Genomic DNA, 27,264 nt, shown 5'->3' on the forward strand with positions numbered 1-27,264 from the left:
CAGCCTCATATTCCTTTCCTGCTCCAAAGTCCTCCAGGTCTCCCATTCTGTGACACTCAGAATGAAGTAAAGGCAGGCTTCCCTGGTGGTGCAGGGATCCGCCCGCCAATGCAGAGGACGTGGGTTTGATCCCTGGTCTGGGAGGATTCCACATGCCATGGAGCAACTAAGCCTATGCACCACGAGTATTGAGCTCGACCTCCAAAGCCCACAAGCCACAACTATTGAGCTCACATGCTGCATCTACTGAAGCCCATAAGCCTAGAGCCTCTGTTCCACAAGAGGAGCCACCGCAATGAGAAGCCCTCACACCACAACAGAGAGTAGCCCCCACTCAATTCCACTAGCGAAAGCCCTCACCAGCAAGGAAGACCCGGTGCAAGCAAAAATAAAAATGAATAAAAAATTTAAAAGAATGAAGTATAGGCACCTCAGGCCAAATCCCATCATGACATGGTCCCCACTGGCCACTCAGGCCACTTCCACACTTTTCCTATCCTGGTACATATCGGTGTTTAATAAAAAGCTGTTAAGTGAATAAATGGGATGCCAGGGAGGGCGCTGAGCACAAGAGGGATGGTGACTCAGGTGTTCAGTTTTTCTGAACTGCTTGCGTCTCTCTGTCCTCAACAGGATGCTCCTCACCTCCGAGCCTTTGGCCATGCTGTTCCTTCTGTCTGGAGTCCCCCTGCTCTGCTTTCACCTGGCCAATTCCTTCTCCACTTTAAGACTCAGTTGGACATAACCACCTCCAGGAAACCTCCATCACACCCCAGCTGATTTCAGCACTCCTCTCCTGTGTCCCCATAACACTCTAGAAATATCCCTGTCTCCACGCATACCATGACGTGTCACAAGTCCTGTGGATGAGACAGTGATCTGATTGAAGTCAGGGCTTTACTCATCTCTATATTCCACAGTCCAGGACCCTTCCCAGTACAAAACAGGTACTCAATTATTTCCTGACATTTTGAGGTGTTTGAGCAGAAGCCATAAGTCCACAATTAGGAGCAGGTGAATAGGCAGGTGTGGGTGAAATCCACAATACTTTACCTCCTTGGTTCCCACCCTGGTCCAGTTTCCATCATCACTCACCCGGACCAGGGCTATGGCCTCTTCGCCAGTCTCCTGGCTCCTGCCCTTACCTCCCACAGTCTGTCCATCCTACAGGGGCCAGAGAAAAACTGTGAACACCTGAGTCACCATCCGGCTTGTGCTCAGCAACCCCCCGGCATCTCATTTATTCACTTAACAACTGATTACTGAACACCAACTGTGTGCCAGCCCCAGTGCTAGGGCACAGGGGCTAAAACAGTCAACAAAAATGGATTTAAAAAAATCTCTGCCCTCATGGAGCTGGCATTTCAAGGGGGAGGATCAGACAACAAAATAAATAAATCAACTACACTGTGAGCAACAGAAGGTTAAAAGTGCAATGCTGAGGGCTTCCCGGGTAGTCTAGTGGTTAAGAATCCGCCTGCCAATTCAGGGGACAAGGGTTCGATCCCTGGCCCGGGAAGATCCCACATGCAGTGGAGCAATGAAGCCTGTATGCTGCAACTACTGAAGCCTGTGTGCCTATAGCCCGTACGACACAAGAGAAACCACCACAATAAGAATTTCGAGCACTGCAACAAAGAACAGCCCCCTCTTGCCGCAACTAAAGAAAGCCCAAGCGCAGCAATGGAGACCAAGGCACAGCCAAAACTAAATAAATAAATTGTTTTTAAAAAGTGCAATGCTGAAAAGGAAAGCATGAAAGGAAGACAGATAATGTGCAACAAGTTGCAAGTTAAATCTAAAATCCTTGCAAGTCTCTCTCCCCCAAACATGATGTGGCTCCCACCACCTCCCTGCCCTCATTTCTTCTCGCTTCCCCCTTCACTCACTCTGCTTCAGCCACACTGGTTTCCTCACCGTCACTCCAAAATTTCCGACATATCCCCACCTCAGGGCCTTTGCATTTGCTGTTACCTCCACTTACTTCCTTCAGATCTCTGTTCAAATGTCACCTCCTCAGAGACATCTACTGAATCTAAAATAGTCTCCCCAAGACTCTCCACTCCTCTTATACTGCTCTGTGCTTCTTCACAACACATTTATCACTGTGTGTGTGTGTGTGTGTGTGTGAGCTCAGTCGCTTTAGTTGTGTCCAACTCTTTTTGACCCCACAGGCTGTAGCCGACCAGGCTCTTCTGTCCAAGGGATTCTCCAGGCAAGAATACCGGTTGCCATGCTGTCCTCCAGATCTTCCCAACCCAGGGATTGAACCCGGCATCTCCTGCATTGCAGTCAGATTCTTTACCACTGAGTTATGGGGGAAGCCCTGTATCACTATGTATGTATTATCAATTTATCTGTGCACTTATCTTTTTGTCCCTCTTCCTGCCCTAGAATGTCAGTTCCACCAGGACAAGATATCTGTTTTGTTCATGGTCATATCCCTGCCACTTGGAACAGTGCCTGGCACGTAATAGATGCTCAGTAAATATTTGTTGAATGATTGAATGAATGGAGAGAATCTCCAAGAGAATTCTTGTTATAGAATAAGAGGAGGAGGGATCAGTAGTATACAGCCATGTTTAGGGTTGTTCATAAATATTTGGCCACTTCTCTCTGTTCCAGGTCATAGTAGGACCTCCTGTCTCACCCGCTTTGGAGTTAAGCATGCCATGTGACTTGTGCTGGCCAATGAACTGTGAGCAGAAGTAACACGGGGTTTCCAGGGGAAAGCTTCAGGAGGCAGAGGGGGGGGCTATGCTGTGCCTTGCTGTCCCTGTTTCAACGATCCTGTCACCATAGAGCCTCCCTCATTCCAGGTCCCTACCACGGACAGAGCTCACCAGACAACATGGATGCATAGGGCAAGCACAGAATAAACCAATGCAGTGTTAAACCACGGAGTAGTGAGGCCACTTGCTACAGTCCTTCCTTGCCTCAATTGACTGAGTATTAGGGTCCTTTCCCCACTGAAAACCATCAAGAAAAGACAAGGATTCCAAACTTTGGTTCTTACTAGGAAGTCCTCAGAAAGCATCTTGCTGAAACTGCCAGACCGTCCCTGTTTCTCCCAGGAGGAAAAGGGCCCTCCCCAAACAGAATATTCCTCCTTCATCTCCCCTTCCTTCCCTTCATCCCTCAAGGAGGAGGGGATGGACAAGGGCATAACATATAAGATGCAGGTAACTCACTTCAGGCCCTGTAATGACGGCAGCCGCTGGCAGCGGGGCTGACAATGCTTAGTCTGGTTCTGAATTTATGACCCCCAGGTGAGAAACCATTTCCACTGAAGGCTCCCATTCCGCAGGGATGGTTTATGGCTGGGAGTTGGCCAAAGGTAGTAGCAGAGGCAGTTCCCCCTCCCCCTCTCTTCCAGAGATGGTTTGTAACAGTATCTCTCAGAATCTCTTCTAATGCTAAGCTGTTTCTCTGGATCAGATCAGGGAAGTGAAGAATGGCCAGAGGATCTAAGCTCATCCCGTCCTCCAAGAGAACCTTTTTAAAGTCAAGCACCAGCATCCAATTGTCTGCTTCAGGACCAGGAATTCTCACTATCCGGGTTCCTGAACCCCTCAGCTTAACCATGCTGCTGCTATGTACCTTCCTACAACTCTTCCCTATTAAACACCTACTCTGTGTCTTTCATTTGTTCCTCAGTCCTTATGAAGGTGGATTAATGATTCAGACACTTGACAAATATTTGTTCCATGTCCATTATGTGCTCGGCTGTAATGGCAAACAGAGAAACCTCTCCTTACTGAACCTAGCCATTTGTTTTTATTTGAAGGTGGAATCCTTATGAAGATGCAATTGTTGATTCAGCCACTTGACAAATACTTGTTGTAGGCTTACTATACATCAGGTCTTAGGTTTCAATAATGAGTAAAACACAGATGTCCTCACGGATCCTGTGGTTTAGTGGGGACCCTCCTTGATGAATAAGGATATTGGAGCTTAGAGAGATTAAATAAGTTTCCCCAAGGTCATAAGACTGGTAACTTGTAGGACCAGAATTCAAACCCAGATTCATCTGACTCAGAGTCCTGCCACTGAGCATCTACTATGTCAGGGACTGAACTGGGATTTTCAAGCATACACACACTTGACATAAAGGAAGTACTCGATAATTTTACCAAATAAACAAAAGAGATGGATGGATGGAAGAATTGATTAAGAGACAGATAATGAATAATAGGTGACTGGAAAGATAGATGGATGGAGAGGTGGATGGAGAGACAAATGGAAAGATGAAGAGATGAATGGGTGGGAGGATGGTTGGCTGGATGAATGAATGGATGGATAGGTGCGTGGACAGATGTATGGGTAGATGAACCGATGAGTATAAAGACAGTTGGGTGGATAGATAGATGAAAGGATGGATGAATGAAGACCTGGATGATAGACCTCTTACCCACAACAGTTCTATGAGATAGAAATTATCATTCCCATTTTATAGATGAGGAAATTTCTGCCTCCAGTGGTCATGTCACTGGCCCGGAGTGCAAGTCACAGAGCAAGTTGGGGGAAAGTCTGCATTTCAACCTATGTTTACAGACTCCCAAGACCCTTTCTAGAGCACTCTCATGTCACAGTCCCCTTCTAGGACCTACCCTGAGTTCCTTGGCATCTCACTCCATAGAGCTCTTCGAGCAAGGCTGAGTGAGACTGAGGGATGGGGGTGGGGATCAAGGATGGGAAAACTATTAGCTTTTAGCAGGTAACTTCACGGAAGCATTGGATCAAGGTCCTGTCAGCTACAGATAGGCTAGAGTGGAGACCACATCAGACCACACACATCCTCACACTTACAGAAAAACTGACACACGCAGGAATCCACCCACACACATACAAACTAGACACACACACCATTCGTAGATAAACACTTGAACATATATGCATGCACTTCTAAAGACAGACATGTCCACATTTATATGCACATGTACATATCTGCAAAGACATATTTACACACACAGAGTCATAATTCAGAGACATGCTGTTACACACATGTACACATCCCCCAGACATTACCCATGCTGTACATGATACAAGCACACATTTACACTGACTCACACTTTTTAGATGGTAAGCGAGTGGAATAATCCAGCTTCTGATTTCAATGAGACAGCATCTCCCCCCCACACACACCCCCAAAGGCAACAGCAAGAAGTCTGTCTCAGAGTCATGTAGGCAAACATATGCACACATGCAATTACATACATGCAAACCCACAGTCAGGGACATGCAACTGCAGATACACACTTAGACACATCCACACCCAGACACAGTGAGTACCCAGGGACACACCCACTCAGTCTGGAATGCACCCTTACATACAGGCAGACACATCTGTGCCCTAATGCCAGCAAAGCACATGAACTTTCTCATAACCTCCACTCACACACGCCCCCATACACACACCAAAACCTACGCATAGATAGATACACCTGGTCATTGCTTGATGTGACTGACACACAGAAAGACATCGTTTCACACACTGACTTTCTGAGGATTCAGACTGAAAGCCCTCACCTGGGCCAAACCGAGTGACAATTCCCTCCAGGGGCTGCTGAAGCCTGAGCGCAAGACATGGCACCTTGCCTCTACTTGCATGCAACCCTTGGGAGCAAAGACCTCTTTCCTTTCAGGGTGGTGGCCATTGGTGGCTCAAGAGGGGAGCTGATGAAGCTGGGGGACTGGCAAGCAGGAGAGGGAGACCCCATGATCCAGATACTGGGAGGAGTCCCAAAACCAGACTGAAGAGAAGGAATGAGGGGTATGGGGCATACCTAGAGGAGCCTGAGGGAAATTTGTCCAGGAGAATGTCTTCCCAGGATACCAAGACCACCATTCTTAACCCTGAAGGAGCCCCCCACCCACACACACACACATCCTGCCCTCTCCCATCGCGCCCCCGGCCCCAGCCAAATACTATGACTTGGGAAGCTAGAGGATGAAGATGATAGAGGGGGGTAGGATGGTATGGGGAAGGCAGCAAACCTGGACTTTCTGGAGGCAGCACAGAGCCCCAGGCCCTGCTCCCCGCACTCCCCTCCCCGGGAGTCTGAGACCCCCATCTGCCTCCTAGGGTTTCAGCACACGGTGAGACAGGTAATTAGAAGGGAGAGGCTGGGGGAGCGGGGGTGGGGTTGCATAGGGGAGAGGAAAGGAGAGGCAGAAAAAAAGAAACACCAAGTCAGAGACAGCTCAACAGAGACACATGGAGAGGGGAAACAGAGACAAACCAGAGGAAAAAGAAACCAAGGAGACAGAGAGAGACAGGGAAGCAGAGAGAGACAAAGCTAGAAGAGAGGAGGAGAGACAGACAGACGGATAGACAGACGGGACTACTCAGAGACATCAAGACAGGAGCAGGGAGAGATTGTGACAGTGGAGACGCTCTGAGACCCCGAGATTTCCCCATTCAGAGGCTGGGTTCCTCACAGACCCCCGAATCTACCCTCCCTCTTCGCCCCACTCAACCCGGACCAGGCTCAATTCCGCAGCCCTTGCCGCCTGTGCCCCGGGGCCGGAGCGAGCCTAGTACCTTGTTGCCACTCGGACACTGCACATTAAGCCTAAGAAATAATCATAACAATAATAAAGGCGCCGCGGAGGTGGCCGGGGGTCCCAAGGCGCCTCCGCCTCGGCGTCCAGCCCCTAGCCCGGGGAGGGCGCCCCCGGGGTCGGGCGCGCGGGCAAAGCAGGGGGGCGGGGGCCCCTGGGGGCTGCGGCGGCGGCTCGGGCACCACGCCCCCCCTCGGGAGCGCCCCCTGCGCGGCGGCCACTTACGATTTTCTCGGAGGCGCCCGCGCGGGACACGGTGCCGTTGAGCCCCACGAGCGAGGGCAGCGTCTGCGACATCCAGTTAGTGACCATGGCCATGGTGCTGAGCACGGCCCCGATCTTCAGCAGCGGCACCGACATCGCGCCCCCGCCTCATGCCCCGCGGCCGCCCGCCGCCTGGCGCTCGGTCCCTCGCAGCCCAGTCGCCCCAGGGGACGCGAGCGCGAGCTGGGGGCCGGGCCGGGGCCAGGCCGGCCGGGGGGCTCGGGGACGCGGGCTGCGGCTCTGCGCGCCCGGCGGGGCTCCGCTTATAAAGCGCCGCCTCGGCCCCCCCCCCGCACCCCCTCCCGCGCCTCCGCGCCGGGCACTTCCAGCCGCCGTGACGTCACGGCTCCGGCCCGGAGCCCGGCAGGGGGCGGGGGGCGCCCGGACTACACCCCCCTGCGCCTGGCCACCCCGCTCCGCGCGGGACCCACCCATCCCGCGAGGGGCCCCCTCTGGCGGCCTTCCCCACCTGCCCCACCCCCACTGCCGCGGCATCCCGGCCCCGCCCCCAGCGGTGTCCCCGCCCCCAGCCTCCCCCCCACCCCCGCAGCCCCGCCAACCCCAGTTTGGTATTCCCGGGCCACTCTCCACGCACAGCCCCTCTCTTAGACCCCCGGGTGCCCCACCCCGACCATCCAAAGCTGGCGGGTGGAAGGGAGGGCCGGAGTCACAAGTCCCCATCCACCTAGTGCTAGGACACCGACCCCGGCTCCCTAAAAACTGGGAGCCCAGGCATGGGGTGGGGGAACTCTGGTGCGCTCCCTTGAATGGGAAGGCCAAGGGTCTCCTTTCCTTGGGGAAGGGGCACCTCGGTACCAGGACCACTCTGCGGACCACTTGGTCGTTTTCGGACGAGAGAAGCCTAGAGTGGCGCGTCCGAGACCAATAGATGTGATTACTCGGATGAAGGTTCGGGAATGGGGTCACTTTTGCAGCAGGAGGACCCGCCCCCCCCCCCCACATGACTCCAAGGGGCGGCATGGCCACCCCCGACGGCTGAGACAGGAACTAGCCTTTTGCAGACAAGTCCCAGGCGGGTCTCCACTCACAACTTGAACTTAAGGTGGGGGCGGGGAACTGATGCTTCGGACCCTCCTCCAGACCCCAGAGACCAGCTCCCGGGCCCTCCCCTTCGAAGGAGGGGGGAATGCAGTGCCCCCCACTTTCCACCCATGCACCAGTCGGCGGCGGGGGCGGCCAGGCCGCCAGGAGGAGAGCCCGGCCGGTTTTAATTTCCTCTGTTTTCCCTGCACTCACGCCCCCTCCTGGCGTCCCCGCATCACCTCGCGTGGCCGCCGCCACCGTCGCCTTCAGCCCGCGGCCGCCGCCGTCTGGAGGCGGCGATGACTCAGGCCTTTCCAGGGTAGTGGCCGCTCACCGCCCTCGGGGGAAGCGCTGGGCATGGGGGGTAGAGACGGTGGGGGTCTTGAACAATCTTTTTTTTCTGAGCTTAACGATCCGGAGAGGCAGGTTCTGCCCCTATGTGACCTCCAGCAATGACCTCTCTCTGCCTCAGTTACCTCATCTGCAAAGTGGATGGTTGTAGGGACCTGTGGACCTAGCGCCTGTAAATGGCTCCGCTGTCCTGACAATCAAGCAAAAGATTTATTGAGTATCTACTATGTCCCAAGCACCATGAACAACAGATTTAAAAAGCCCTGCCTTTGTGGAGATGAACATTCTGTAGCAGACGAAGGTCCTTCTAGTCAAAGCTATGGTTTTTCCAGTAGTCATGTACACATGTACACATGCTGGACCATAAAGAAGGCTGAGCGCCAAAGAACTACTGCCTTCGAACTGTGGTGCTGGAGAAGATTCTTGAGAATCTTCTTGGACTGCAAGGAGAGCAAACCAGTCAATCCTAAAGGAGATCAACCCTGAATATTCATTGGAAGGACTGATGCTGAAGCTGAAGCTCCCATACTTTTGGCCACCTGATGCGAAGAGTCGACTCATTGGAAAAGACCCTGATGCTGGGAAAGACTGAAGGCAGGAGGAGAAGAGGATGACAGAGGATGAGATGGTTGGATGGCATCACCGACTCAATGGACATGAGTTTGAGCAAGCTCCCGGAGTTGGTGATGGACAGGTAAGCCTGGTGTGCTGCAGTCCATGGGGTCACAGGGAGCCAGACAAGACTGAGTGACTAAACTACAACAGGATCAGACAGAAAACAAATGGGGGTGGAGAGGAAGGGGCATATGGACTAAGTAGGGGAGTAAAACTTTAATCGAGGTGGTTGGGAAAAGTGACATTTGAGCAGAGACCTGAAGAAAGTGAAGGAGGGAGCCATTTGGATATCTGAAGGAAGAGCTCCAGGCAGGAAGCAGAGCAAGTGCAAAGGCCCTGAGACAGAAGCAAGTGTTTAAGGAACAGGAAAGACACCAGTGTGCAGGTTGCAGCAGAGTAGGTTGGGCAGAGATGGTGCTTGTAAAGCACTTTGCTGCGTGCCTGGGACATCGTGTTTCATAAATAGCTGACATTGTTATTATCTGCGACTGATAATGAGCTTTAGAAAAATGAGATGTCTCTTTGCCTACTTGTACTACAGCTTGCATTTTAGGAGTGCTGAACACTTTGCAAATACACTTGCTGAGTACTGGGTGAATTCTCCCATGAAAAGTACAGCATCTTCCCTATTTACAAGAGAGGAAACCACTCAGAGAGGAGCCAGGAGATAAATTCGAGCCCAGAATTTGAACCTAGGTGGGGCTGATTTCAGATCCCCAAGACACTGGGCTCCAAGCCCTCCGGGTTTAGAGAATTTGGAACAGGATGATACTCTCATTCACTAACTGTTGGTGATGTAGGAAACTGCACTAGCTCCTCCCAGCCAAACTCCTTAAAGGAGTGGGCTACACTCATATCTACACTTGCTATCTCTGCTCCCTCACCTCCCATTTCCTGTGTGCGTCCCACAATCCTCTCACTAAAGGACCAGTGACCCTAAAATTTGCTCATCCCATAGCCTCATTTAGTCACTCTCACAGGTAAGCCCTCATGGATCATCCCTGTCTTCTTGAAAGTCATTTGTCCTTTGAATTCAATGCTGCACCATCACTGTCTCCTGCCTTCTTCCTAAATGTCTCCTGGGGCTTTGTCCTAGGTTCCTAGCCTCTATCATTCTGTATTCTGTGCTAGGCCCATCCATCACACTCACTCCTAGGGTTTTGGTTCCATTCAGCACACTCCCACCTCAGGACCTTTGCACTTGCTGTCTTCACTATTGACAGAGATAGGCATGTTCTTTGTTCTTTTTGTTTGTTTGTTTGTTTTTACTGTATTTATTTATTTTGGCTGTACCATGATATGTGAGAGCTTCCCTGTTGGCTCAGATGGTAGAGTCTGCCTGCAATGTTCAAGACCCAGGTTCGATCCCTGGGTTGGGAAGATCCCCTGGAAAAGGAAATGGCAACCCATTCCAGTATTCTTGCCTGGGAAATCCCCATGCACAGAGGTGCCAGGCGGGCTACAGTCCATGGGGTCACAATGAGTTGGACATGACTGAATGACTAAACATGTGGGACAAATGGCATGTGGGACCTTAGTTCCCCAACCAGGGATTGAACCCAGGCTTACTACATTGGAAGTCAGAGTTTTATCAGCACTGGACTGCCAGGGACGTCCCTAACTGTATTTATTTATTTATTTGGCCATGCCACGTGGCATAAGGGATCTTAGTTTCCTGACCAGTGATTGAATCTACACCCTCTACAGTGGAAGCGCAGAGTCATAACCACTGGATGTCCAAGGTTTATTCCTTTATTTCACTTATATTTCTGGGCTATCACTGTGTAGGTCAGGGCCATACCCTACCTTTCTCCAGAAAACTCCATTTCCCAGGTTCTCTGGTACCCTGGCTTCCTGTTAGTCCCACCCGATGAGAGGCACTGGAGGGAGACTGGAGAGTGAGGAGGAAGGGAGAGGCCAGGGTATTTCTTCTTTCTCTCTCTGCTTAGGGCGGGAGTGTGTATTCTGACAGTGGCCATACCTTCTCTTATGATCCCATGATCCCAGCTCCCACACACAAGCCTCTTCCTCATCACACCCCCTTTTGTCTTGTCCCTCCAGTAGCTTTGTGCTGTGGCTTGTTCCTGGATTCCCTGATCATTCCATCAGTGTGGCTTCTCAACTCTTCCATTTTGCGACAAACTAATTCTCTATATTATTAATACATTTCCTCTCTTTGAAACACCTGGAGTGGTTTGTTTCCCTGCCTGGACTCTGAATGATCTGACCATCGTATCCTCAAAGACCTCCCCTGGCCACCTCATCTCCGACAGCACCCACCAGAACCACTACCACCTGTCTGTCACTTACTCTGCTCTACTTTTTTTTAACAATATCTATCACCATGTGACATTGTATTGTACTTTTATGTGTTTCTGGTCTGTCTCTTCCACTAGACTTTCAGCTTCACAAGGGCTCCTACATGCCTGTGTTTTCCACAGCTGCATCCTTACAGCTTAGGATAGTGCTTGGCATATAGTAGGTGCTCAAGGGGCTTCCTGGGTGGCTCAGTAGATAAAGAATCTGCCTGCAATGCAGGAGACACGATTTCAATCCCTGGGTCAGGAAGATGCCCTGGAGGAAGGCACGGCAACCCACTCCAGTATTCGTGCCTGGGAAATCCCATGGTCAGAGGAGCCTGGTGGGCTACAATCCAAAGGGTCACAAAAAGTTGGACACCACTGAAGTGACTGAGCACACACGCACGCATGCACAGGTGCTCAAGAATGATTGAAGTGACTGAATCTACAACTGAGACTCCCAAAGGTATTTCTACAGGCCATATCTCCACCTAGAGCTCAAATTCCTATGCCCATCTCCTCTGTGCACGTCTCCACCTGTGTCTTTCACAGGACTAATCACATATGACATCCACCAGAAAAAACCTCAATCAAAAAGACAGGCAGAAGCAGGTGCTGGTGATGATGTGAAGAGACCAAAACCTCTTGCTAGTGGAAACATAAAATGTTGCAGACTTCTCTGATGGCCCAGTGGGTAAGAATCCACCTGCCAATGCAGGGAACATGGGTTCAATCCCTGATCCAGGAAGATCCTACATGCCGAAGAGCAACTAAGCCCATGCGCCACAACTTGAAGCTGCGCTCTAGAGTCCCTGCTCCTCAACAAGAGAAGCTACCTCAGTGAGAAGCCCCTGCACCGCAACCAAGAGTAGCTTCTGCTCACTGCAACTACAGAAAACCCATGCGTAGCAACAAAGACCCAGTGCAGCAAGCCAAAAATTAATTTAAAAAATAAAAAACTGTTGCAACTACTTTGAGAAGCAATTTAGCAGTTTCTTAAAATGTTGAACAGAAACTGACCATAAGACTCAACAATTCCATCCACTCAAGAGAAATGAAAGTATATGTCCACGGAAAGACTTGCATATGAATATTCATAACAGCATTGCTCACAATGAAACAATTCAAACGCTCATCACTGGTGGTACTGTGGTACCATACACTGTGGTACATCCATCAACTGGTGAATACATCCATACCACTGTGGCTCAGGAGTCAAGAATCCGCCTGCCAATGCAAGAGACACGGCTTCAATCCTTTGATCCAGGAAGTTCCCACATGTGGCAGAGCAATTAAGCCTGTGTGTCACAACTATTGCATCGGTGCTCTAGAGCCTCGACTACTGAGCCCACAGGCCCTGAGCACCCTAGAGTCAGCGCTTCACAACAAGAGAAGCCACTTCAGTGAAAGCCTGCACACAGCAACAAAGGGTAGTCCCCGTTCAATGCAGCTAGAGAAAAGACCTCACAGCACAACCAAAACTAAATAAATGTTTAAAAAGAATAATAAGGAACAAACGACTGATCTATACTTCAGCATGGGTGAACCTTAAACATATTTTGCTAAGTGAAAGAAATCAGATACAAAAGGCCACATTTTGTATGATTTCTATTTATACAAAATGTCCAGAAAAGGCCAATATAGAGACAAAGAAATTAGAGTAGTGATTGTCTGAAATGGGTGGGAATGAACTGCGAACAGGTGTTGAGGGATCTTTTGCAAGTGATATAAATGTCCTCAAACTAGATTGGGATGATGTTTGCACAACTTTGAAAATTTACTAAAAGTCATTGAGTTGCACAGTTAGGTGGATGTAACGGTATACAAAGTGAAAATGAAAGTCGCTCAATTGTGTCAGACTCTTTGCAACCCCATGGACTGTAGCCCACTGGGCTCCTCTGTCCATGGGATTCTCCAGGCAAGAATAGTGGAGTGGGTTGCCATTTCCCTCTCCAGGGGATCTTCCCGACCCAGGGATCAAACCCAAGTCTCCTGCATTGCAGGTGGATTCTTTACTGTCTGAGCCACCAGAGAAGACCAATTATATGTAAATTATACCTCAAAAAAACTGTTTAAAAGGGGGACCATCCCTAAACTTTCCCTGAAAGCTTCCTCCCGCAAGGAACCCTGTACTGACATATGAGAATGAGTTCTTCCTTAATTTTTTTTTTTTTTTGGCAGCATGTGAGGTCTTAATTCCCCAACCAGGAACTGAACCCACAACCCCTGCAGTGGAAGCACGGAGTCTTACACTGGGCCACCAAGGAAGTCCCTTCCTTAAATTCTACATCCTAGATTTCTTGCTTGCCCTGGTCCTGGCCCAGATGTACCCACAGTCAGAAACTATCAATTACGCCCCTCTTGTGTTCTTTCTCTGTCCCTACTCCTCCATTCATACTGTCACCAATGCCAGCTGAAATTGATGTAGAAAAATCTCCAGAAAGTGTCCCTTTTTCACTGTCACCATCACCACTCTAAATATCGTGTTGGGGAGTGCTACAGATTGAATGTCAGTAGCCCCCTACTCCTTCCAAATTCACATGCTGAAAGCTAACTTTCCATGTGATAGTGTCTGGAGGTGAAGTCTTTGGGAGGTGATTAGGTCCTGAGGGTGGAGCCCTCCTGTATGGGATTAGCGCCCTTATACAGAGACCCCAGAGAGCTCCCTCTCCCTTCCAACATGAGGACACAGTGAGAAGACACCAAGAAACTGGTCCTCATCCAACACCAAACCTACCAGCACTTTCACTTTGATCTGGGACTTCCCCAACTCCAGGACTGAAATAGATTTCTGTTGTTTGTAAGCCACCTAGTCTATGTTATTCTATTACAGCAACCTGAACATACCAGAGCCATGAGAAGAATTCTTTTTTCCCTGACCTGGAAATTATCAGGAGGAAAAAAAGTTTGTAACTGTCAGAAACAGTAACAATAACTGCTAAGGTTTATTGAGTACTTATCATGAGCAGGCAATGGCACCCCACTCCAGTACTCTTGCCTGGAAAATCCCATGGATGGAGGAGCCTGGTAGGCTGCAGTCCATGGGGTCGCAAAGCGTCAGACACGACTGAGTGACTTCACTTTCACTTTTCAATTTCATGCATTGGAGAAGGAAATGGCAACCCACTCCAGTGTTCTTGCCTGGAGAATCCCAGGGATGGGGGAGCCTGATGAGCTGCTGTCTGTGGGGTCGCACAGAGTCAGACATGACTGAAGCTACTTAGCAGCAGCAGCAGCAGCATGAGCTTTCCTTGGAAGGAAAGCTATGACAAACCTAGACAGTGTATTAAAAAGCAGAGACATTATTTTGCCAACAAAGGTTCATATAGTCAAAGCTATGGTTTTTCCAGTAGTCATGTATGTATGTGAGAGTTGGACCATAAAGGAGGCTGAGCACTGAAGAATTGATGCTTTCAAACCATGGTGCTGGAGAAGACTTGTAAGAGTCCTTTGGACAGCAAGGAGATCAAACCACTTGACCCTAAAGGAAATCCACTCTGGATATTCATTGGAAGGACTGATGCTGAATCTCCAGTACTTTGGCCACCTGATGCGAATAGCCAACTCATTGGAAAAGACTCTGATGCTGGGGGAAGATTGAAGGCAAGAGGAGAAGGGGACAGAAGAGGCTAAGATGGTTAGATAGCATCACCAACCAATGGACATGAATTTGAGCAAACTCTGAGAGACAGTGAAGGACAGGGAAGCCTGGCGTGCCGCAGTCCGTGGAGTTGCAAAGAGCTGGACACAACTTAGCAGCTGAACAACAACAACAACATCATGAGCTAGGGGCCGTTTGTAGCAGTGTACATGTAATAACTCATTTACCCTCAGAATACCAATGTGAAGTAGACAGGGTTACAATTCCAATTTTTTAAATGAGGAAATAGTGGCACAGAGATGCTAAGAAATTTTTCCAAGACCCCCTGGAATCTAGCCCAGACTCTGGGGCCTGTTCCTGGGTCATTCGGCCCTATTCAAAGGGGAAAGAATAAATGTGGATCTGTACCTCACGTCATATACAAAAATCAATTCCAGGTGGATTTTACATCTAAATGTGAGAGATAAACAATGAGTATTTTAAGTAAATATAGAAGAATATCTTCATTACTGTGGGGTGGGCAAAGATTTCTAAAACAGGACACCAACAAGCACTAACCTTGAAGGGAAAACATTATTATTTAAACTACATTCACGGACTTCCCTGGTTAGTCCAGTGGTTAAGAATTATCCTTCCGAAGCATGGGATGTGGATTTGGTCCTTAGTCAAGGAACTAAGATCCCACATACTGAGGGGCAACTAAGCCTGCAAGCTGCAACCAGAGAAGCAGCACAACGAGGACCCAGCACAGCCAAGAATAATTGAAGTTCCTTTGTTAAAAAAAAAAAAAAGAATATACCATAGTAAGAAATAAACTACATTCAAATTAAATTCTATTTATCGAAGACATTAAGAGAATGAAAAGACAAGCTACACAGTAGGAGAAGATATTTGCAATCCTACGTCCAGCAAAGAACTGATATCCTAATTTTAATTTATATGAGAAACAGAAATACAGATACAACATTTGGATGTATACAAAACATCCACTGGATGTATACAAATACAAAAGAAGGCTGTAAGAACATCTTACAAATTAATAAGAAAAAGGCAGACAGCCTAATAGCGAAATAGGCAAAAGACTTGAAAAGGCATTTCACAAAAGGGAATACTCAAGTGGTCAATAAACATGTGAAAGGGTATTTAAATATTATTAGTCATTATGTGGAGAAGGAAATGGCAACCCACTCCAGTACTCTTGCCTAGAAAATCCAATGGACAAAGAACCTGGTGTGCTACAGTCCATGGGGTCGCAAAGAGTCAGACATGACTGAGCAACTTTACTTACTTACTTACTTACTTACCATAGGATGAGGCAAAATTGGCATCTAGTGGGTAGAGAACATGGATAATGCTAAACAGTCAGCAATACACAATACAACCACTTAGATCAGACATAGCCAGTAAATATTTGCTGACTCTACTGGAGTCTCACCTCCCCATTGAGAGTAACATAAGTTGTGTTCATGGATTCATAATGCTCATTTAAATTTATTCTGGAAATATGTTTATTTGTTTGACACTTTGTCCCAAGGGAAAAAAAAATATTATTAGTCATTATGAAATGTAAATTAAACCCAAAATGTGAAACCACTATACACTCATCAGAATGGCTAAGTTCAGTTCAATCACTCAGTCGTGTCTGACTCTTTGCGACCCCATGGACTGTAGCCTACCAGGCTCCGCCATCCATGGGATTTTCCAGGCAATAGTACTGGAGTGGGTTGCCATTTCCTTCTCCAGGGGATCTTCCCGACCCAGGGATTGAACCCGGGTCTCCCACATTGTAGACAGATGCTTTACCATCTGAGCCACCAGGGAAGTCCTCAGAATGTCTAAAGTGAAACAGAAAGACAACACCAAGTGTTGGTTAATGATGTAGAGCAACTAGAATGCTCAGACACTACCAGTGGGACAGTAAATTGGTAAACTCTTTGAAGAGTCTTTGAAACTTTCGAAGACTGTTTGGCACTTAGCTCCTCAAGTTCAATATATTCCTCCCCTGTGTATGTGTTCAGTTACTAAGTCATATCTGACTCTCTGTGATCCCAGGGACTGTACACCACCAGGCTCTTCTGTCCATGGGATTCTCCAGGCAAAAATACTGGAGTAGGTTGCCATTTCCTATTCCAGGGGATCTTACTGATCCAGGGATCAAACTTGTGTCTCCTGCATCTCCTGTATTGGCAGGCAGCTTCTTTACCACTGAACCACCTGGGAAGCCCATATTCCTCCCCTATGACCCAGCAGTCCTTCTCCTAGGTATACATACTTGAGTCTCACTATTTGTGGGTTCCAAGTTGTCAAACTCACCTACTCACTACAATTTATCCATAACCCCAAAATCAATCCTCCTGGAACTTTTGTGGTGATCCATGGACGTTCACAGGGTAGCAAAAATGAGTCACTGACATGCAGGTTCCCAATGGAGATCCAATGCAGCCATGCTGTGGGCCTCTTGTTTCAGTTCTCATAACTGCAAACAACGTTCTTTCTCACAGTCTACTTGATGCTGAAATTTTCACATTCTCGTGTATTTTATTGGTGATCTCGCTGTTTTAAGGGACCACATGCACAGTGCTAAGTTCTGTCTAGTGTTCTAGGCAAAAGAAGGTTGTAAAGTGTCTTTGAGAGAAAATAGGGCTCATTGACAAGCTTTGCTCAAGAGTGTCTTGGGGGACTCAGTTGGTGGTCCAGTGGTTAAGAATCTGCCTTGCAATGCAGGGGATGCAGGTTCAAGCCCTGGTTGGGGGAACTAAGATCGCATATGCTGAGGGGTAACTAAGCCTGAGTGTTGCAACTGATAAGCCTGCATGCTCTGGAGCCTGTGCGCCAGAACTAGAGAGCCCCCTTGCCGCAACTACTGAACCCTAGAGACACAGCTAGAGAAAGTCCATGCACCACAAGGAAAGATCCCACATGACACAAGATCCCGCGAGCCACAGCTAAGACCAAATAAATTAATTTAACTAAGTTTTTAAAAAAGAATGCCTTTGGCCATGAGTCTGATGCCAATGAATCAGCAACATATATTAAATAAAGCATTTTTCAACACCAACATTCATAAAAGGGGTTTGCATATTGTTTGGTAAACAAAAATGTGACCAGAGCCTTGCAGGAATCTAATCCCGTGATGACTCAGTATTCTCAGCATTCAGTCTTCACTAATTCTTTATAGAACATAATCACTTCGAAAAAAGAGAATCTACTGTATATGTACATCCAACAGAAATACAAACAAGCATCACTAAAGGTATGCGTCAGAGTGTTTATTGAAGAATGTTCGTGTCAGCCACAAACTTCACCAACCCAAATGCCGAGAAACATTAGAATGGATATACCACACTCGATGTATTCACACAATGGAACACCACAAAGCAATAGAAAAAAGCAATCTACCACAAAACAATAATATGGAGGAATCTGACAAGCATTATGCTGAGCAAAAGAAACTAGGCACCAAAAACTATATATTTAGTGACTTCATTAAGTTGAAGAGCAGGTCAAACCAGTGCATAGTGAGAGACGCCGGCTCAGTGGTTACTCTAGGTGGATGGGGAATGTGAAAGTGCAGATAGCAACTAAAAGAGGCATCAGGGGGCTCCTGATTCTTACCAAGTTCTGTCTCTCATCCCGGTACCGGTCACATTATGTCATTTTAAGACAATTTCTAAAGAGCACTGTTATGATTTGCATATCTCTTTGTAGAAATGTTTTATGTCAAGAAGGAAGTTCACTCAAAAATATGAACTAAAGTAGCAAGCATAAAGAGGTTTCCCAGGTGGCTCAGTGGCAAAGAATCTGTCTGCCACTGCGGGAGAGCCGGGTTCAGTCTCTGATCTGGAAAGATCCCCTGGAGAAAGAAGACAACCCACTCCAGTTTTCTTGCCTGGGGAATCCCGTGGACAGAGGAGCCTGGCGGGCTATAGTCCATAGAGTCCTAGAAGAGTCGGTCACGACTTAGCAACTTAACAACAACCAAGTATAAAACGTAAGTATCATTTCTGTTTGATGTGCAGCAGGTAAAAATGCTAGAATGTCCAGTAGAAAAGCTAGAAAACATAAACCAAGCAAAACTCAGTGTCCTTTACAAGAAGCCAAGTGGCCTCTGTCGAAGGGACCGTGTTGGCTTCCATATTTCATTCACACAGAGGAAAGGCATGAATTTCTGTCCACACGTACACAGCTTTGCATTCCTCAGAACACACATGGTGTTAATCTTCCAGCCTGTGCCTGCCTTGAGTTGTTTTTTGTTTTATTTGCTTGGTTACAGCAAGTGTTTAGAAATGGTGTTGAAGCATTTTCTCCCTGGAATTCTCTGTCTTGCCATCTCTGCTTTCCTACTTGTTTCAGAATTCCAAGAGAAGACTCCAAAAGATCCAGGAGGCCTGGCTGAGGACTTTGGACACTATACAATGAGAGGTACATTCCCCCTGCCCCCTAAATGTTGGTCCTGCCCTACGCGTGGCTGCCACCAACTTGCCTCCAGTTTTGTTAGCTCTTGTAATAATTCCGTTTTCATACCTTTACTCTCCCTATGCTGGCCTGTCTTCCCAGTTACAACCAGAGGATCCCTCCCTCTTACGAATCCAACCATGTCTCATTCCTGGCTTTAAAAACCTTGTATTTAAACAACAAAAAAGCAGACATCCCAATTTTGAAAATGGACAAAAATCTTGACTAGACATTTCTCCAAAGAAGATATACAAATGGCAAACAAACACATGAAAAGATGCTCAACATCACTAATTCTTCTTTTTCCAACATCACTTAATGAAATGCCACAATGAAGAACCACGTTACACACCTTAAAATGAGAGCCCAGGAGCCACAACTACTGAGCCAGACGCCGCAAGTACGGATGCCCAAGCGCCCTAGAGCCCGTGTTCTGCAACAAGAGAAGCCACCGCAATGAGAAGCCTGCACACCGCAACTCGAGAGTAGCCCCCGTTCATCACAACTATATAAAAGCCCCAGAGCAACAAACACCCAGCACAACCAAAAATAAATAAATTAATTAAAAATAAATAAAATTTATTTTTTAAAAGTAGTAACACGTATTTTTTTTTTAAAGAGTAAACCAGCACTGAGAACCTACTGGATTTCCCAGAAGCAACACAAGTCAATTTCTCCGCACAGACTTCATGGAACCTATTCTGACTCCTCTCTGCTCCTTCTGATTTCTCCTTGATTTGTGGCTGAGCTCTGAATGGATGAGGGCTTCCCCAGTGGCTCAGATGGTAAAGAATCTGCCTGCAATGCAGGGGACCTGGGTTTGGTCCAGGGATCAGGAAGATCCCCTGGAGAAGGGAATGGTTACCCATTCCAGTATTCTTGCCTGGGAAGCCCCAAAGATAGAGCTACAGTCCATGGGGTCGCAAAGAATTGAACACAACTGAGCAACTATCACTCTAAATGGATGGGGTTGTGAGACAGACCAGGCTTCTGTTCTGGAAGTGAAGATAAGTCAATGTTCTCAGACATGAATTCCTGGAAAAATGCGAACCAAGTCTACTGCCCCTGCCACAATGCCCTTCTCCCCAGCACAGCCAGACTCAACTTGAAAGAAGTTAAATCTTCCATCTCACTCCTTGAGAGCTCAGTCACCCAGCCTCAGTGTCTGATATGAGGCTCGAAATACAGAAGACTCACAATGGATGCTTTCTAAATGAATACATGAATGCATGAATAAGTGAAAACAGCTAGTCACTGCTTCCCAGGCACTGGCCACCAAATTCTGGGGACACAGAGTCATTGCTAACACCAGCTGCTGAGATCATGAGAAATCTACACACATCCATGTGGTCAACCTGTATAGACACAGAATCACTGTGTCTATATACCCATAGGTGTGCATATGGCACACGTGTGTCCTGGTGCCCAGTTGGACCAAAGCCAAGTACATGGTTCCTAAACATACACACATATGTGCATGGACACTACAGACACACTACTATTGGGGCAGGGTTAGAGTGAAGTGAGTCATGCAAAAGCAGTGTTGGATTCTGCCTTTATTTAAAATTTTGTTATTCTGTTCATCATGGTTTCTTTTTTTTTTTTTTGCATTGATTTTGATTTTCTTAAAATATTGCATTAACATATTTATCTTGGGGGCTTCCCAGGTATCCCAGTGGTTAAGAATCTGCCTTGCAATGCAAGGAACACTGGTTCGATCCCTGGTGCAAGAAGATCCCACACATACCACGGAGCAACTAAGTCCTTGCGCCACAACTACTGAACCCACAGGCTTCAACTGCTGAAGCCCGCCTGTGCTCCGCAACAAGAGAACCCACCACAATGAGAAGCCCGAGCACCCCAACGAAGAGTAGACCCCCTCTTGCCTCAGCTAGAGAAAGCCTGCGTGCAGCAGTGAAGACCCACCACAGCCAAAAAATAAAAATAAATATTTTTCAAAAAACATTGGTTTCTGAAGCTATTGGCACCTCCTTCAATTTTGCACCCAAGGCGAGTGCCTCACCGTTCTCACACCCTAGCCAGGACTCTGATTGACACACCCCCGCCAAGGGCATCTGCCTGCACATCCTCACCAGAGTCAACGGGACACACACAGTCTCTGCGCAAGCCTCATTCTACCACTAGATGTCGCCCCAGCTCCTTCAGCTTGAGCTCAGCAGCAACCCCTTAGGAAGAAAACGTCCAATTCACTTAATTATCTGGGAGTCCTCGAGATTTCCTTTTACTTCCCTCCACCCGAAACATTTACACTTTCTAATGGAGCCCTGGGGGAACAGCATCTTAATCCTAAATAGTGGTGCCCTGGAGTGCTGGAATTTTTAGGCACAGATGAAGATGAGTTTTCCTAATGCCTGCGATCCAGGAGCAAACGGTTGACTTAAAATGGGTATGGGATAGCCCAAGGGGAGGGTTGTTTCCCTGACCTTCCCTTGGCACAAGAGTCCCACTGTTTGAGAAAGAAAGAGACTCTGTGGGGGGAGGAGGAGGAGGGGCTGATCCATTCATTCCACAGATAGTTTTTGAGATCCTACTGCGTGTCAGGCTCTGCTGTAAACACTGATACAACAGATCATCAGACCCGATAAGTTGCCCCTCTAGGGGGAGAGAAACAATAATTCGTTGTTGTTTAGTCTCTAAGTCATGGCCAACTCTTTTGTGACCTCATGGACTGTAGCCGGACAGGCTCCTCTGTCCATGGGATTCCCCAAGCAAGAACACTGGAGTGGGTTGCCATTTCCTTCTCCAGGGGATCCTCCTGACCCAGGGACTGAACCCATGTCTTCTGCATGGCAGGCAGATTCTTTACCACAGAGCCACCTAGGAAGCCCAATAAGTGAATAAACAAATCCTGGAAATCTAGTGACAAAGCCTATCAAGAAAAACAGCACAGAGTCAGAGCTCTCAGAGGAGGTGACATTTAAGCAGAAGGGAAGGGAGGAAGTTGAGTAGCTACCTAGGGAAACAGTGTCCCAGGCAAAGGGAATGACATGTGCAAAGGCCCTGAGGCATGCAGTATAAACTGCAATGGCTTCTCATTACAGTGACTTCTCTTGTTGCAGAGAACAGGCTCTAGGGAATGCAGGCTCAGTAACTGAGGCACACTGAGGCTTAGTAGCCCTCCATGGCATGTGGCAACTTCCCAGCCCAGGGATTGAACCGGTGTCCCCTGCATTGGCAGGTACATTCTTAACCACTAGAATACCTGGGAAATCCCAATGTAGCTAGATCTGAAAGAGGACTTCCCAGTGGTCAGGAAGGGAGCATCTTTCCAATAGTAAAGATGGTGCGCCTTGAAGCTATCAAACTCTCTGGTAGCTCCAGACCCTGGATGGATGGACAACTCCTCTGACATGTTACGTTCCTATTCTCAGGGTAAAATCCAAGCTCCCATCCACACCCCACAAGTTTCCACTTGGTCTGGTCCTTCTTGGCTTCCCTGGCCTCATCTCCCCCTTAACTTCCCCTTCACTCACTTCTCTCCAGCCACACCAGCCTTCTTGCTGCTCCTCAAACACTCCAAGCTTATTCCTACCTCAGGGCCTTTGCACTTGCTGTTCCTGCTTTGAAAGCTTCCCCCCTGGACACAGAAGGCATCTCTCTCACCTTCTCAGGGAGCCTCAAATACTACCTCCTTAGAGACACTGTCTCTATCACACCTGCTAAAACAGCTCCCCCCCCCCACCATCATTCTTTAACCTCCTTTGTTGTTTAGTCACTAAGTAATGTCTGACTCTTTTGTGACGCCATGGACTATAGCCCATCAGGCTCCTCTATCCATGGGATTCTCCAGGCAAGAATACTGGAGTGGGTTGCCATTTCCTTCTCCGGGAGATCTTCCCCACCCAGGGATAGAACTTGCATCTCCTGCTTGGCAGGTGGATTCTTTACCACTAAGCCACAAGGGAAGCCCTTAACCCCCTTTACCCTGTTTAATTATTCTTCATACCACTTGCACTGTATTATATATTGATTTAGTTGTTCACACTGTATCATATATTTATTCGGTTTTCATCTGTCTCTCCTACTACAAGGTCAGCCCCAGGAGGGCAGGGACTTGATGACTTGGTTCAGGGCTGTATCTCTAGTGCTTCATCATATCTGTTGACTGAATGGACAACTGCATGATTTCCAGAAAGGACCCCTGGTGGAGCCCAGGGCCCATCAATGATGGAGGAGAAGGTTCTGGGAAACAATGGAGGAGACTCAGAGGGGACAGAGTGTCCATTTTCCAGACTTCTCTCTTCCCCGGGGCGCTAGGCTGGGTGGGCAAGCTGGGATACACAACACAGTAGCGCCCACTGTAGCTAGTGGTAGGACCCGACCAGCAACCCCAACTGACTACCCCAGCTAAGCTCCGCCCCATTCACCATTTAGCCCCGCCTCCACGGACTCAGTTTAGTCCCGCCCCCAAACAGCCTCATTTAGCTCCTCCTCCATGAATCTTCATGTGAGCCCCGCCCCCAAGCATCTCCCACCCTCCTCTGGGGTCACCCAACAGCACCTCTCACTGCACTCTCCCGCACCCCTAGACAATCTTGGCCATAGGACAGGAAATCTAGAGTTTCCTAAAGGTTAGCAGGGGTGTGGGAAGAGTCCCCAGATGATGGTTCCAAGGATCCTTCTTGGAAACCCAATTCAACTTCCCTCCTGGTGCATTTTTATCCACCCTTCTCTTGAGTGTAGGCATCTTTTGGTTTCTTATCTCTCCCTCAGCTGACTTTCTTTACTTCTTTGGGATTCATATATCAATCGAGCACCTATAGAGTGCAGCCTGATGCATGGCACTAGGCATACTCCCCATTCCAGCCAGTACTTGGATACTGTGATGGGGAAACAGTGAAGGAGCGGGCCTCCTGAGGTCCTCTGTGGCCCGGAAATCCTTCTACCTAGAGTCTGATCTCCATCCCTCCCAAAGTCCCCAGGCCCCTAGGTGGGCACAGGAGTCGATTTCCTTCTTCCCTCTCTCTCTTTTTTTTTTTTTTTTCGCCACACCGCGCATCTTGTGGGATCTTAGTTCCCCCACCAGGGATTGAACCTGGGCCCTCAGTAGTGACAGTACAGTCCTAACCGCTGGACTGTCAGGGAAGTCCCTCTTTCTTCTCTTGACCACAAAGGAGACGGTAACAGGACTGTTCTTCCTCCGAGTTTCTACCTAGAAACTCTTCTAGTGTCTACACAGGCACTGTCCACACCCATGGAGTGGATTATTTAACAGGATGGTAAATGTGTGGGTTCAGGAGCCAGACAGCCTTGGTTCAGTCCTAGCTCTGCCACACCCTAACTGTCTGAGCTTAAGCAAGTGCCCTAACTTTCCAGTGCCTTGGTTTCCCCATTTGTAAAGTGAGGTAACATGAGCACCCATTAATTGCTGATTAAATGCCTTAGTTCATTCTGTGCGCTTGAAACAGTGCCCAGCACATAATAAGCATTTAATAAGTGTTAGCTGTTATCCTAATTATTATTCTATTATTTTGGATTCCAGCTTCCTTCTGAGCTTCTAAAGATGAGAACTTAGGGGGCTCCCACCCCCAAGATGGGGGAGGAAAAAGGTTTCCCAATAGCATTAGAAAGCTGGGACCACCCCTCATTTTGCAAAGCCTGCTCAAGAGGTGAGGGAGCATGGAGACGAGACATGCTTCCATGAAAGCATGGAGTGTGCAGTGCAGACACACACATGGATATACACGTCCGCACACACAGTCCTTGCCCCACACACACCCCCTTTTAGAATGACTTGGGCACAGAATGACACAGTTACCCAAAGCTCCCACACAGCCACACACCTGGTCACACACGTTTTGTAGAACACCCAGGCAGATGGACAGAGTCATGGGGACACTGACACACACAGTCCTTTACACACGGTCGCAGCTGCCCAAATACCACTGGGATTAACACAGACCTCACTTGCTGTCACTCTGCCAGTCACGCACAGATACACAACTCCGGGTCACAGACTCACAAGCCTCGCACTGTCACAACAGCCCTTCAAGTCACCGCTTCCAGCTGTGACACTCAGACTCTGCCTCACGTACACACACCCTCTCCCATTCCCGCCCCGACTCACGCACAGCCAGCCCCACACCTGCACAGCCACACACACAAACTCTCAGTCACACCCAACCGTACACAAAGGCACCCACGTTTACCCAGCACCCCTCCAGCACCTCACACACATCCCCATCAGTCACACACAGGTGAGTCCCACCCCCTGCCCACACTGGGGTGCTGGTGAGGAGTGGGGGGCTGTGGTGGGGGGAGTGAAGGACAAGTCATGCCCAAACCCCCCTGAAGTCCCCTCCCACAACCCCACTAAGCTCGAGCGAGATGGCGGGTGTGGGCTCCGGGTCACCGAGAGGTTGAGAACCCCGAAACTGGAGTCAGGTGGTCCCCCCAACCTAGGATGCTTTGAAGCTGAATTTAAAGCTTCCCTTCTTATTCCCAAAGCCAGGGTGGATGGCCCAGCCCCTCCCCCGCGGCGACCCCCCCTGGCCTCACCGCCCCGGGGCGGGGCATGGAGCCCCCAGTCCCGTTTCTGCGGGTCCCCCTGAGCCCCCTCCCCTCCTGGAGCCCTCCACGCCCGCACCTGCCCGCCGGGCCCCTACCTGTCCGGCGAGGCCTGAACACAGTACCAGCAGCAGCAGCGGCGGAGGCGGCGGGACCGCGAGCGGCCACATGACGTGCCCCCGGCCCGGCGTCCCGTCCCCCGCCCGCCCTAGCGGCGCCTCGGCCCGGGGACCGCCACCAGGCGCGACCCCGCCCGCCCGCCGGCCAGGGCGACCCTCCGCCGCCGCCTCCCCCGCCTCGCCGGAGGCTGGGATCCCGCCCCACCCCCGCCCCCCGCGCGCGCTCAGAGTCTTTGTTGCGGGCTCCGCCCCCCCGCCCAACCCCCAGCTCGTTTTCGGGAGCGGATCTTGCTGGGTCTGGGGGTGGGGAGGAGGGGGAAGGAAGATGGAAGATGGAAGGAAGAAGGGGAGGGTAGCTGGGGACGCGACCCAGAACCCCAAGGCCATGGAGGGAGTGGTCATGGAGATGGTGGGGGGAGTGAGGTTCCATCACGTGGCTGTCAATTTCCCCCTCCCAGGACATTTCCTACGTTGTCAGTGGGGGGTGGGAGAGGGATCTAGGGACGGAGTAGTAGGAGGAAGGCCTGGTAGCAAAAAAGAGACTTTGAGAGGCCTCATGTTTAAAGAAGTCAGGAGTGAACAGAGAAACTGAGGCAGGGTCTGTGAAACTCTTCTTTGCAGGAAGGGGTCACGGCCATGACACAGGGGGCGAGGGGTGGGGTGGAAGATGGGGACAAAAAGGAAGACAGATACTGGGGGCGGGAGATCGTTAGACTAGGCCTAAGCGGGTGTCCAGCTGGTGGGAACCTTGTTTTCACCTCCTCCTCTTCTCCAGGGGTCCTCGGGCTCAGTCTCCCTTCCCCCACCACACCTGGGACAGTCTCTCCCTCTCATTTCAATGGCCCAAGACAGGAGACTAGAATCCTAAGAGAATCGGTGTTAACGCCACCTCCACACGAAGCTATTTGCATATGAAGGGCGTCCTTGTCCTGCCTCCATCCTTTCTCTGCCTCCCCCCTCATCGGCTTCCCCAATCATCTTCTCTCTCCAAAGTCCCTCTATGGCTTTTTTGGGGGGAAGGGGTAGTGAGGGAGCAAGCCCGTCAGATTATAGAGGAATCAATCATAAATATTGGGAATGGGGAAGCATGGAATTTTGCTGATCCTACTGTGTGGGACAGATAACAAGTTATGGATGTTTTTGTCAAGCAAGAAGTGAAGTCGCTTAGTCTTGTCCGACTCTGTGACCCTGTGGACTGTAGCCTACCAGGCTCTTCCAACCATGGGATTCTCCAGGCAAGAATACTGAAGTGGGTTGCCATTTCCTTCTCCAGGGGATCTTCCCAACCCAGGAATCGAACCCGGGTCTCTGGCATGGGAGGCAGATGCTTTAACCTCTGAGCCACCACGGAAGCCCCTAAAGCAAGGAGAAAGAGCTTGTTATATGATAAGACCTGGATTCCACCCTGGTCTGTCCCTTCTCG

At 49.2% G+C, this 27,264-nt stretch overlaps 1 protein-coding gene across 2 annotated transcripts in view; it reads right to left on the reverse strand.

Annotated features, from left to right (window-relative positions):
- The window catches only part of OLFM2 (olfactomedin 2), a 73,642-nt gene extending 47,597 nt beyond the window's left edge, over positions 1 to 26,045 (reverse strand). The window contains exon 1 of one of the 2 annotated variants that reach the window (XM_043911435.1): positions 25,821 to 26,045. In XM_043911435.1, the coding sequence (XP_043767370.1) occupies positions 25,821 to 25,892 (72 nt within the window). In that variant the 5' untranslated portion in view covers positions 25,893 to 26,045. Of the gene's footprint in view, positions 1 to 6,789; positions 7,129 to 25,820 lie in introns of those variants that run through there. The other variant, XM_043911434.1, reaches the window with a different exon arrangement.
- Positions 26,046 to 27,264: the final 1,219 nt, after the last annotated feature.

The sequence above is a fragment of the Cervus elaphus genome, chromosome 9 (genome assembly GCF_910594005.1).
Source record: "Cervus elaphus chromosome 9, mCerEla1.1, whole genome shotgun sequence".
NCBI lineage: Eukaryota > Metazoa > Chordata > Mammalia > Artiodactyla > Cervidae > Cervus > Cervus elaphus.